Source organism: Scomber scombrus, chromosome 1, assembly GCF_963691925.1.
Source record: "Scomber scombrus chromosome 1, fScoSco1.1, whole genome shotgun sequence".
NCBI lineage: Eukaryota > Metazoa > Chordata > Actinopteri > Scombriformes > Scombridae > Scomber > Scomber scombrus.
Window position 1 is genome coordinate 2,310,248 of NC_084970.1, and position 13,745 is coordinate 2,323,992.

The following is a 13,745-nucleotide window of genomic DNA, read 5'->3' on the forward strand; positions in this document are numbered from 1 at the left end:
CACACACACACACACACACACACACACACACACACATATACACGTAAGGGCGTAAACTTAAGGATCAAAGCACAGGTCGTGGTGGTGGTCTGTCTGTAATCTACCGCAGTGTTCTGGATTTATCCCCTCGGCCCCTGCCTGAACTGTCTTCTTTTGAATGCCTGGTATTTAAATGTAAGCCCCCTTTCCCCATGACAATACTTCTCATTTACCGGCCACCCAAACCAATCCAAACCCTTCATTTCAGAGATGTCAGCCTTCTCTCAACTTTTTGTACAACTCTTCTATTATTATAATACTTGGAGATATGAACATCCATGTCAACTCCCCCTGCCGTGTTGCAGATGAATTGATCCAAATTATTGGACTGTTCTAACCTCACACAACTTGTTGATGTCACAACTCACTCTAAGGGGCACACTCTGGATCTGGACATTACTGACTCTGCTCCTCTCAGCAATCTACTCATGTATGATCTTTGTCTGCCAACAAGGCCGTCCCCCACATCAAACCCAAACGCCAAATATGCTTTAGAAATCTGAAAAACATAAACCCAGAAAATGATGTCACTGGACCTCCAGCATCTCCTTTCTGCAAAATTTTCATCAGCCAATGACTCAGTGGATTTTTACAATAAAACCCTGAGCACCATTCTGAGTCGCCACGCCCCTATCAAGACCAGAACAGTTACCTTCTCTCGTTCAGCCCCCTGGTACACCAACAAGTTACGGAAATGAAAGACTGGACGTGGCCTAGAACAACGTTACAAAGCTTCAGGTTTCACTGTTCACAAGTTAGCTTATTGGAACACCAAGAGGCCTACTCACAGTTTGAGATCTCCCAGCCCCTTAACTGCTTCCCAGAAGTCTCACAGCAAGCGGTTGAGAATATCATCAGGAGGATGAAATCCTCCACTTGTGCCCTTGACCCCTTTCCTACAGCCCTAGTGAAAGCAAACATCTCTGCCATAAGTCCCCTGATCACCACTGTAATGAACCACTCCCTCCAGGCTGGCTATGTTCCATCTGCTCTAAAAACCGCCATGATCAGGCCACTTCTCAAGAAACCCGCTCTTGATCCAGAAGTTTTTGCCAATTACAGACCAATTTCTAAACTCCAATTCCTCTCCAAAGTACTGGAAAAAGTAGTTGCTGTCCACCTTCAGGCCACTGTCTCATATTTTACTTTTTTACATTCTGTGTTTCCTCCTAACTTCTAATTTTCTAACTATCAAAAATCCAAATCAAATATTTCATCTTCTATGCCAGTTTTATTTTTCAGTGGAACATTTTTCAATGCAAATACTTGTTTCAGTATCAATACAACTAATGTTACAATGCCAAATGTTATTTTCAATGCCAAACATTTTTATTGCAATGCCAAATTCTTTTTTCAATGCCAAAGATTCTGTTTTCAATGCCAAATATTAAAGTGAGCGTCCTGGCTCCATATTCATGTAGCTCTGACTCACAATCTTCATAGCTGTCGCCCAATGCATTAGAGTCTACGACCTCAGCTATGGCAGCCAACAATCTCATATGAAGCATTCTCTTCCCTGTCTTCAGTGGCTGTGACTTCTCTTCTCTTGGTCCTAATTTTGCAGTTTTTCTGCCTCTCTATCTCTTTTCTTCCTTACCTCAGTCTTCAGCTTCTCTTTTTCTCATTCTCTCTCCCCGGCTTCCCATCTTTCTCTCTCCTGCATGGCCCTTTCTGCACCTCTCTACCTTCTTTCCCTCTTTTCAACTGTCTGTCTCTCCCTTTCCTGTCTGGCCCCTTTCTTCAGCTGTCCCTCTCTCTCTGTCCTGTCTGTCTCACTCTAGCAAATCTTCATGAGCAGGAGTTTTAGCTTGATGCCTTGAACACTTATACATCATAGCTTTAGAATATGCATTCAAGGAATTTGCTTGATTTCCATTTTCATAGCTCTCATCTGCAATGCTGCCTCCAGCATGGGCTCAGCAACCTGCTCTATGGTAGCCTTTAACACACCATTCATTTATTCGTTCACTCAGTCACTAAACATTGCTGACGAGCCACAGTTAACCACACTTGCACGCATTCTTTCATGTAACCAAAGCTCCAAGATGGGTTACCAATGATCAGATCATTCATCTGACCAGTTTCCTTTTTTTTCCCCAAACGAGCCTCATATGGCCACATGCCATCTGTCCATTCACACATAAGGGAAGAGAACAGAAACACAAAATTCCAACTTTCTGCCTACCAATGGTTCCTACTGGCTGAGAAAACATTTCCTTAAAAAGTGATGTGGGGTCTGAAAATGGTGTGTGTGGCTTATCAGGTTAACTCTTCTGTTCCACATTTTCACTGGTGTCTTTCACTGTTGACAGTCACTCTCTCTTTTAACTTTTGGTGAGTCAATTAGTATAACTTTATTTTCACACCTACTACCTGCTTTGGATGGATTATTAGCCATTTTTGCACTTTACAACATCACACACACATATAGTCTCAGCAGAGAGACTAAAGGTTTTTTCTTACAGTTTAAACCTCTGGTAGGTACCTCTTTGCTGAGTGCAGCCCAAAAGTGCTTCAGAAACCTCTAATACCACACACACTAATACCACACACTCTGCATTTACGATAAATTATTTTCAACTATATTGATTCTGATACAGCATCTATATTTGACTAAAATTGATATTCCTTTCTGATCATTGCCAGTATTTTACTTTTGTATTTGCCAATCTCAAAATTAAAAATGTACAGATTATGTTTGATCTCGATATGGTGAGGCATAAAAATCAAAGTCAGCACGTACCCAGTCATTGTTTTGGTGAGATCCTATTTAGTGACACCAGTTTGTTGAAGATTTTAATCTGCAGTCCATACATGAGTGGAGAAAGTGCACAGGAGTCCAAGATGTTGCTGAAAAGGTTTATTGAGACTTGATCAAAGAGAATGAAAGAATAATCAGTACACACTTTGTCCTGATGCTCCCTCCAAGCCAACACACATATTGCAATAAATTATCCATTCCCAAATATGGTCAGACCCAACAGATCTACAGCATATAGAATATTGGAAATTTAAAACAAGGGGAGTATAAATTCACAATGTCTAGGAACTCAGCTCAGCATCCTTTCCCTCCATTCATCAGGGTCAGCAATATCCAACCTCTGATTGCATTTACCTCTACTCCATTCAGAGAGACACCTTGGATGCCATAGCAACACTATCAGGGTGATCCTGTTTCCCCAAAAGGAGTAGACATCTGCATCTACTGTGTAAAGGGGAGATAGTGTGTCTCATGGTTAAGATTCCTCCCAGTGACCCCAAGGACTTAGTTTGGCCCAGTGTATACCAAATTATGATACCTAAGTTTGGAAAATTCCGTTACAAATTACAAAATAAATGAATTTTTTTTAGAACTTTACTTTCAAAAATATAAAGATCTTTTGAGAAACAGCATGTCCAAATTATTCTTTTTCAGTCATCAGGGTCAGCCACCTCTCAATTGAAGTACCTTAAAATATTTATATATGTATATATATACACTACTCACAAAAAGTCAGGGATATTCGGCTTTCAGGTGAAATTTCAGGATGAACCTTTACAGGTGAACTTAATGTGACCTTCTCTAAACTTTTGAATGCACATGTCCAACAGTTCAAAGTTTCAGTACTTTCTGCACAACTTGCTGTTCTCTAACAAGGAGCTTAACGGCAAAATTCACAACAGGTGTTTGATCCATGAATCGACGAATACATTTCCTGGTTCAATTAGAATTGGTATTTACACAGTCCTCCTCATCATGCTGTTCACATTTCGACATCATGAGACCAAGACGACACCTAACAATTGATCAACAGTACTTCGCCATTGCGAGGCTTCAAACAGGATGTTCTCAGACGGTAGTGGCCACTGAGCTTAGAGTGTCATCAGCTGGTTGCAACAGAGATACAGAGAGAATGGAAGATTCACAGAAAGGCATAGAAGTGGACGTCCATCGGCCACATCCTACACTGATGACCGCTTCATTGTGAACAGTGCCCTGCGGAACCGGATGATGGCTGCTGGAGACTGGGGTACCTCAAATGGAGTGGCCTGCACTTTCTCCAGACCTGAATTCCGTAGAAAACCTATGGGATAACCTGAGTCGCCGTGTTGAGGCTCGTAACTCTGTACCCCAGAACCTCAATGACCTGAGGGCAGAGAAGAGTGGGATGCCATGCCTCAGCAGACAATAAGTCGACTTGTGGACAGCATGAGACGTCGTTGTCGAGCTGTAATTGATGCTCAAGGGCACATGACAAGTTATTGAGACATTGACATTTTTTGTTGTGTTATACCCACCACTGTTGTTGGCTTTTGTTTCAATAAATAGTTTGAGATGAGGAAATCACCATTGCATGATTCTACTTAAATGCCCTACTTTCATGATATAATACCACTGTAGCGTGAACTTTTTACATTTTCCATACATTTCACCCGAAAGCCAGATATCCCTAACTTTTTGTGATTTATATATATATATAAAACATTTTGAACTTTACTTTCCAAAAATATAAAGATATTTTGTGAAACAGTAATGGAAAAACATTTTTGGTTGGAGGACAGCATTCACATGTGCTGACATAACAGATGAAACATTTGACTTCTAGTGTTTCAATCAATATTGTGACTAACTTTGCCGGTAAAAACACAAATACAAGTTACCTACATAAAAAATATATCCAAATAGTTCAAGAGTAATGACATCAAAACCAAACATGGTTACAGTTGGCCCTGGTCTCCTATGATGGGAATTATTTGATAGCAAGTGCAACAAAAACATGACTGAATCCTTTCTGTACAACTTTCCAATCCTTCAGACTAGACCACCGCTTGTGTAAGTCCACTTCTGTTAAATACTATGGGGCCGATTTTCAGAAGGATTAAAGTCTGGTCCAAGGACTAGAGTTGTTTCTCAATGGATATTTTCACAGAATCTTGTCTTTAGTCTAGGACTAGTCTTAATCTCTGTCTGAGAAACTGGAGCTAAGAGTCAGGAAAATAAGCAGGAAGCCACTGAGGGAAACATAGAGGACATAACTGTTTCATTGCTGCTCTTTTGTCTTCTGTTATGAATGGTGAGCTCCTTTTTCATGCTTTTTGTAATTTACGTTTCTCTGTCTCCCTCATTGGTTCTCTGCTACAGTGTGTGTGTGTGTGTGTGTGTGTGTGTGTATGTGTCTGTCTGTCTGTCTGATGAAGCCATGGTGCAGAGTTTAGAGCTGCTTTCCTCAGATGTGAAGTATCAGTCACTGGTTCCTCAGCTGCAGAGGTTAGTGTATGAACAGTTTGCATCTCTAAACCAAAAGATCTCAAAGTAAATGAGACCATTCAGTAGTCAGAGATCCTGCTGTTCTTCTGGTTAGCCACTTCCAAACCTCAGTGCATACTTTAGTAAAGAGTCAAACACTATCCGACTGTATAAATATCCTCCTTGGTCTCATTCACATTTCAAGTAAGATGAAATTCATCTTAAATAAGCCGAGATGAAACAGTCTACTTAATACAAGTCATGTAGTGAAACCAGCAGTAATAAAGGACTTTATGTCTCCAGTGCTGCAGCTGCTAATGCTCATCTTGGCCAGTGAAGTGAAAGTTGTAACTCTATCAGTATCAGAATGTACTCTACATTTCTGATAGATCACTGATCAATGGCAATCCAAAAAAAATTCTTTATTGCATTTTCAACAACCGCTATTTCAAAGTGAATGACAGAGGCATCATCTTCAGTTCACAAGATAACACTTGGTTGATAATGTCATGGTTCCTTCTGTTAATGTGGAGCTCAGGTCTGCTGGAGATGATCACTTGATAACAGTCCGTTTATTTCAGATGAGTGTATCATTGTTCAGTCTCTCACTCTCCTAAATGAAACCCCTTCTCTGCATCTCATTAGGTCGTCCAAATGGAAACACGTCCAGGTCAAAGTTCAGCTTCAGCCACTTCTGGCCTCTTTGGTCATCCTCTTGCCATTTGGTAGTTTTCCTACGATAGGTCCTCTGTGCTGGGTATCCACTTATTCAGCCTTTAGTCTATAAGATGAGTGTTTGACCCAGGATCTTGCGGTTGATCTCAGCCAATGCCACCGAGAACACAAAAGCTTTCTCGTCAGAAAGACTGGCGTAAATATCCACTTCCTTCTCCTGTTTCTCTGTGAACACAATTCAACACAATCAATCACAGACACAACACTGACACAATGGAGTGTAGCACGTATGAGATGGAGCTGTGCTGTAGGCTGGAGGGGAAATATATCAACATCACAGGGTTAATAAGGTAAGGAGCAGAGGCTTTCACACTATGAACCGACTATTGAGAGTTGAACAGGGTATCTGCACATATTTTAAGTACAAATTTAATGACTTTTACAACCTTTTTAAAAACCTCTTTAAGATAAAAATAATATCATTGCTGCCACAAAAGAATACGACAAATTAGACTGCTGTAAACACAGTTATGAGATTTATTGAAATTGAAGGGAGGCGAGAAATACGCACAACAATAAGCACAACATTAAGTTCTATTATCATTTATATATGGATAACTTTATGTATTTATTCAGTGTAAAGCTTTTCTCCTCTGTCATAACCCTTGTATTAAAGCTGCTCATCAAACAGTGTGCAGGAAGTATTTAGATCCTTTACTCATGTAGAAATTATAATGTCACTTCAGTAATAGTTTGCATTACCACATGTGACTGTTGTACTCATATATAATATATTATGAGACATATAATAATAAAGCAGGATGTGTCTGTTGTAGTGGGATGAAATGGAGCTCATTTTGAAGTCATTTATAAAGGACTGTAACTAATGATTAGTTTCATTATAGTTCCAACTGCTATTATATAAGTTGATTGGATGGTTATATAAAAATCAAAAAATAATAATAATGATAAATAACAAACTGAAGAAATATAATTACTCCTACAGTTCCACACATTTTAAGACCTTCAATATCAAAAACTAAATTGTAAGGATCCGCAGGGACCCTGTTGAAGGGGGAAGGGAACATCAGTGTTAGTTATTGTAATATGGCCCACCGAGTAGTGGCCAACAGTAATGGCTTTACAAAAACGGGGGGGGGGGGACAGTGTCAGTGTCAGATTTTGAACACCCTTGATCTGATGTCACAGAGGTAGTTCAAGTGAGGCCAGCCATCATACCACCATGCATCCACGTGCCAACATTTTGCAAATCACCCACACCTGTTGGACCAGCTGAGTGTAAGTGATAGCAGGTTCAAGTGTTAGTCCAGACTGACAGCTACAATAAAAGATGAAAAGCTTTAAAAGTGTCCTGCTGTGTGCTACATGTATGAAAGGATAGCTCTGACTTAACACTAATAAATGAATATATGCACATATTACAGAGAACAGCTAGAATGTGAAACAGTAAATCATCACTTGTTTTACCTTTCTCCTCTTCTTGTTTCTTAAGTCCTACTGTTTTTGGTCTTCCCCGTCCCCTCCGGATTGGATCTGATTGACTGTTGGCCCGGGATCTTCTCCTGTTCTCCATGTCACTACTTAAAGGAGAGTCGATCCGGTCTCTGCGAATGCGTTCTGTCCTCCTCCTCTTAGAGTCCAGCTTGTCTGAATAAACAACAAATCATCAACATGTGTGTGTCAGCAACAGTTCTACATCTACATCTCTCAGTTGTTCAGCATTGTGTTGACTGAGCGCTGTATCCCTGCTTAGGAAAACAACCAATCAGAGCTTTGTAGAAAAAAATAAAGTCATATTCCTGTGACAGAACGACAAAAAAGCTGTGTGAATGAGATGACTGAAGCATTATATTTGAGGCTGTCCTCCACAAAATATGTACCTAACATGTGATACATGTGTTTTAATAATGACTCTGGAAGCTTGCCAATGTTCATGTATTGTTGAGCCTCTGTGTGACCAGGTTAGAGCAGCCATACGTCTTCTACACATACTCCTAAAAAGACTCCCAATCTCATCATGAGGTGCGGCTCACACACATTGTGTGGCTGGGAGGTAGAAATGAAGTGAAACATAGGAGCTGAAATAAAAAAATGCAGTGTGTGTTTCCCCAATGTTCCACACACATGTAGGAGAGCAGGTTCCTATTCAAATCAGCGTGCACGTTCCTCAAAGCGCTTGGAGGTCTCTTTCATACCATCAGCCATCAGACTGTACAACGCCACAGCTCCCAGTACCTCCCAGTACCTCCCACTCCCACTAATAAGACTGAGGCTGTCAATTTTGAATTTGCTACCAGGGGGATCAATAAAGATGACCTTACCTTATACATGCTATACATTACAAAATAAATGATGAATGAATATTACTTTACACAACATTAAGAAGAATCACACAAACATTTAAGATATACTATGCAGGATTTTCCTTAAAAAACAATGTACAGACTCATACAACAGTAATCCCTCTCAGTCATTACTGATGATGATCCACTACAAGTGTGTGGCAGTGTATGTAACTGCAGAGACTCTGTCCTCTCACTGTCATTTAGTATTATTATTTTGTTGTGTTCAGGACGTTTGTGGGTGTCAGCCTTTGAGCAATGGGTGTGTAGCCCCCAGCCAATAACAGTGCACAGTGTGTGAAGCTGGGACTCATAGCACAGCCACCGGGGGTGTAAATCACAAGTTTCTTCACCATTCGATATTATATTGATTCAATGAACAACAATTTGATGTTTGCCGATTTCACAAAGTCTGTCACGATACGAGTTCGATTCGATTCGATTCAGGTGGCAGTGATCGATATGAGACGATGCAGGTAGACTGGGATCCACCTGCATTGGGAGCTGGAGATGTGTGCGTTTACCACACTATTTTTTACATCCTATAAAAGAAAACCGAAAGAACATTAAGTTTCTATTTTTATCCATTAAAGCAGGATTTTTGCTTCTATTTTAAAATTGCAGTGTCTACCGTGCTGTGGAGGAAAAAAAACACACGACAAAAGACGAGCAGCAGCACGTGTTTGTGTGTGTGTGAGTTTACAGTAACGTGATGTCTGAAGCATCTGATGACAGACTGTGTTATAACCCTAGCAGTGAAACTCCTCGCTCTTCTAGACTTGTGATTTTTAGTTTTTGTAGAAAAAAGGCTGCTCAGGATAACTTCGCATACTTTTTTTCTGGCCGTTGCCATGGCACCGCTGGTATTTTGTTTGGAGGTGTGCGGGCTCGAGCGGAGACAGACGTGCCAGGGAAATTTCAAAAATAAAAGCGCGTCTTAAATGATCGCTGTCTGATCGATGTTTTCATTTAGCATCGATGCTATTGGCTCGTTGCTCATTAAATCGATGTATCGATGTAGATGTGCGTATCGTTACACCCGTAACAGCCATCAAGTTACATCACTGGGTTTTTATTTGATTCAGTGCGTTTCTGCCTCCCTCTGCTGTGTGTTGTCTGTTTGACACCCTGCTCACTCTCTTCATTTATCTTCTAGCTTACATGAACATCTCTCTCTCTCTCTGCTCAGGGAGGAGGGGCCTACTGACATTTCCTGCTTAGTATACCTTTAAACACAAGGTGGAACTACAGTTTCAGATATAATCATGATCTTTAAGAGCTTTATGGAAGCTGAACCTTACCTGCTATGGTTGGAGACGAGCGTTCATTTATCTTGGCATTTAGGAGTTTTCTGCTAATAAACACATAACCACACGGGCAGGACTTACACGCCACTGGAATCTAGAGAGAAACAAACACAACATACACATGTTCATTTTCATATATTGGAGACAGTGGAGTGGAGCTGACAAGAAAATGAAGGAGAGAGAGGAATGAATGGTGACATGCAACAACAGTGCAACCACTGATGTTGTGTTTATGTGGCCAACAGGCTACTGGGTGCAGCAGACTTAACCACTTAAAGGAAGGATGGAGTGAACATGTTAGCTCTGACCTGTGGATGACACTACAGAACAACTTCTAAAAGCAGCACAGTGAAGAGAAATCTTCCTCTCAGACTCTGAAGGTGTTGTCATCCAATAACATTTCGAAAGCCCAGAAGAGCTGCACAATGAAACGACTTTATATCTATAAAGAGCTCATGTCTTATTGAGAGAGCCAACCTCCCCTGTAGTTCACACCCTGACTAATGGATTGTGTCTTGTTCATTAGGCTGCTTTGAAAACATTTTGAGTTGTAGGCTTATTCATAAATTCCACTTTTGAATCCAGAATCATGACATCACTGTGTTTGTAGAAGTATTAATATAATATAATATTATAAAGTAGTAGGCTATTTAACAATTTAGGTAGATAAAGAAACTATGATATAAAGCTTACAATACAAATATTAGCGGCTGAAACTACAAAGAGACTTGTCCACACTTCTCCCTGTAGAGTTGCACAATGAAATGACTTTATCTCTATTAAAGCTAGCAGAGAGCTAAGTGGAAGTTAGCCTCTTGGCCCACAGAGCATGCTCAGTATACACTCATCCAACCAAACTTTATTTAGAAGTAAAACTTACACCCTGCAGGTTTTAGATCTAAAAATGAAATGTGTAACTGACAGGACACTAACTATTTTAAATGACAACCTGACAAATGGTCACAACATGTTACACAACTTAAAAATAAAATGAGTTAAAACTTCATTCATCATGAAGTCATTTATGTACTAAAGATGTTCAGTGTACACAGTGGAATAGACTCATAGCAGTAGCAGATTAAATGAGTCTATTTCTTTCTAATCAAGTGCAGTACCCTCCACATTATGCTATTATAGCCATATCTCATCTTTTTAATCTATGTCATCTTTTTTAGTTGCGTGTGTCATGTTTTTATTGTTTTTATAGTCCACGCATTTGTTACTTCTAGGCTGGATTATTGTAATTCATTATTATCAGGCTGTCCTAATAAATCTCTAAAGACTCTCCAGCTGGTCCAGAATGCAGCTGCACGCGTTCTGACAAAAACTAGAAAGAGAGATCACATTACTCCTATTTTGGCTTCACTGCATTGACTTCCCGTAAAATCAAGAATAGAATTTAAAATCCTTCTCCTCACTTTTAAAGCTCTTAATGGTCAGTCTCCATCATATCTTAAAGAGCTTATAGTACCTTATGTACCTACCAGAACACTGCACTCCCAGAACGCAGGCCTACTTGTGGTACCTAGTATCTCTAAAAGTAGAATGGGAGGCAGAGCCTTCAGTTATCAGGCTCCTCTCCTGTGGAACCATCTCCCAGATTCGGTCCGGAAGGCAGACACCCTCTCTATGTTTAAGGAGAGAGGGTGTCTGGATGACAGATTCCAGTCCCGGACCTTCTAGCTTCAATGTTTATTTTCAATGTGCTTCTCTCTCTCTCCTATCCTTCCTCTCTCTCTCCTCTCTACCCCAACCGGTCGAGGCAGATGGCCGCCCACTTTGAGCCTGGTTCTGCCTGAGGTTTCTTCCTGTTTAAAGGGAGTTTTTTCTTGCCGCTGTCGCCAAGTGCTGCTCATGTGGGAATGTTGAGTCTCTTTAAAATTAAAACCTGAAGAGTACGGTTTAGAACCTGCTCTATGTGTAAAGTGCCTTCAGATGACTTTGTTGTGATTTGGCGCTATACAAATAAAGATTGATTGATTGATTGATTGACCTGATTGACTGATAATCTTTAAAACACAAATGGAGTGGCACCTGTACTCTCATTACATGTAATATATAATGACAATAATAGCTTTCTATTCTATTCTGAATATGTATCCAGTGAAATAACAGCACCCTGCTGACAGAGCTGATCATAACCATATTTATTTATTTATTGATCTGATATGATCAGCTGATTGTTTTACTAGAGAACACTTTGAGCGTAGCTTCATTCATTAGTGTTACACTCTGTTCACGCTGATTATTCCAAATGTGAGCTCTGGATGGTTTGTGCAGCATGTTTGATTCTCCCCAAACAACCAAGGGAAAAAAGCATGTGTGAGAAAGGGAGAGGTCGATGCATGAACTAACACAGGCTTGTTACTGTGGCTTGTGATACACCTGTAATAATCATACCCAGGTGATAGTATATCATGGTTCAATAATAAGGCTTGCCTGATTGTCTGGGGCCAGTAAAATGCCACGCTGGAATAGTAAATCTAGCAACTCTAACAACTGAAAAAATAAGAATTTTTGGTGATGAGAAAAATATGTCATGTTTAAATGTGTCATTCACCGTGTTACCATATTCATAAATGTATTTTTATGACTTTTCCAAAACCTTTCATGACTTCCAGGCCTTTAAAAAAAACATGCTTCCTGTTTTTTCATGCTGCTACAAGTAGAACAGGAGATTTTGCAGAAAACTATCATTATAACATTGTGGTACAGAAGTTACTCACACTCATACTATGAAGCTTCTATACCAGCTGGACTTGTCTCCAGAGTCACAGGCCATTGTCACACATGAATTTAAACACTGAGTCTCTCATTAATACAACACAAGTCTAAAAAAAACAATTCATTTTCTGTCCATCATGCACAAATATAGGTCAATGACAGCAGTTGCTGTATTGAGATTTCATATTAGCGCCCCCCCCCCCCCCCCCCTCCTCCATCTCCATCTGCCGACTGCAATCTCTGCCAATAACACTGAATGTTGTGGAAAAACAAACCATTCAGCTTTTCAGTGAAGCTGATAAAACGTTGATCAGATGCCGATATTTCTTAAATATCCTACCACAGATCATGTCAGAGTACCAGCTGCATTACTGTTATCATGTATCCATATGTTGTAATTGATTCGAGGCTTAAAATCCCTGCAGCCATTATATGACGACATCATATGTGATATATTGTGTAATGTATGTGAAGACGATCGGGCCAAATTCCAATACTGAAATGAAATGATTACTTGTTTTTGTGTTACGCGCTATAAAATAAATAAGTAGGTGAGATATTGGTGAATTGATTACCTCTCATCGGAATGCAAACTCATTTTAGAGACACGTTTACTGGCAAACTGGTTCCTCTGACTTTCGTTTGAGTGAGTGTGTAATCTTAGGAGACGAGTAAACTAAGTGTTTGTTGAGTTAGATGTGTTGAGTAACTTGCAGGGCGAGGACAAAAACTATAACTACCTAGAAAATATGTGTAGTTGGATCAATATTTCAGAGAGCTTGGATGAGTTAGAGGGGTTTGGTGATACACTGGTTTTACCGTCTCTAGAGCTGCTTCGTCTATACTGATATTTGTGTTCAGTAACGTTACATGAAGTTACAGTACATAAGAGCACACGAGTAACACTATCAGTGCCAACGTTCATACATGAAAATTATATATTTTCTCACCTGTTGGTCGCATTCAGGACAGGATTTAGTAGCCATTTTGACTTTCTTTGTTTTATTTGCCGACATAACGTTAGTGTGTTTCCTCCAGCCTCACGCTGATAGCTGTCTGTTGGTTACAACTGCTCTCTGTAATACATGGACGGCTAAAGGTTTACTCCGGCGTTTCCTAACAAACACATACAATAAATACACAGAGCGGTGTAGTGATATGACAACACCCGACATACAACACTCCAGCACAGCACATATACATTAAAACTGCTAGATACGAGCATGCGCACAGAGAGTCCCCCTGCTGTTCTGTTGCATTCAAGTTCCTTCGGAAAAAGCAGCGTTAACATTCTGTTCTCCTCATCCTTCAGTTAAGTACTGAAGCGGCGACACATGTGCGGGGGGCTTTCTTCTTCATTCTCTTCTTGCGCTTGTCCTTCATCATCATCATCATCATCATTATTATCAT

The 13,745-nt window shown here is 40.1% G+C and overlaps 1 protein-coding gene across 1 annotated transcript; it reads right to left on the reverse strand.

Moving 5' to 3' along the window:
• Positions 1-5,667: 5,667 nt before the first annotated feature.
• Positions 5,668-13,584, reverse strand: c1h16orf87 (chromosome 1 C16orf87 homolog). Its single transcript, XM_062417271.1, has 4 exons — positions 13,286-13,584; positions 9,606-9,705; positions 7,430-7,609; positions 5,668-6,166 (listed from the first exon to the last, which is right to left on the reverse strand). Exons 1-4 carry the CDS (start codon positions 13,349-13,351, stop codon positions 6,048-6,050), a joined length of 465 nt encoding a protein of 154 aa, XP_062273255.1. The 5' UTR covers positions 13,352-13,584; the 3' UTR covers positions 5,668-6,047.
• Between the last annotated feature and the right edge of the window lie 161 nt (positions 13,585-13,745).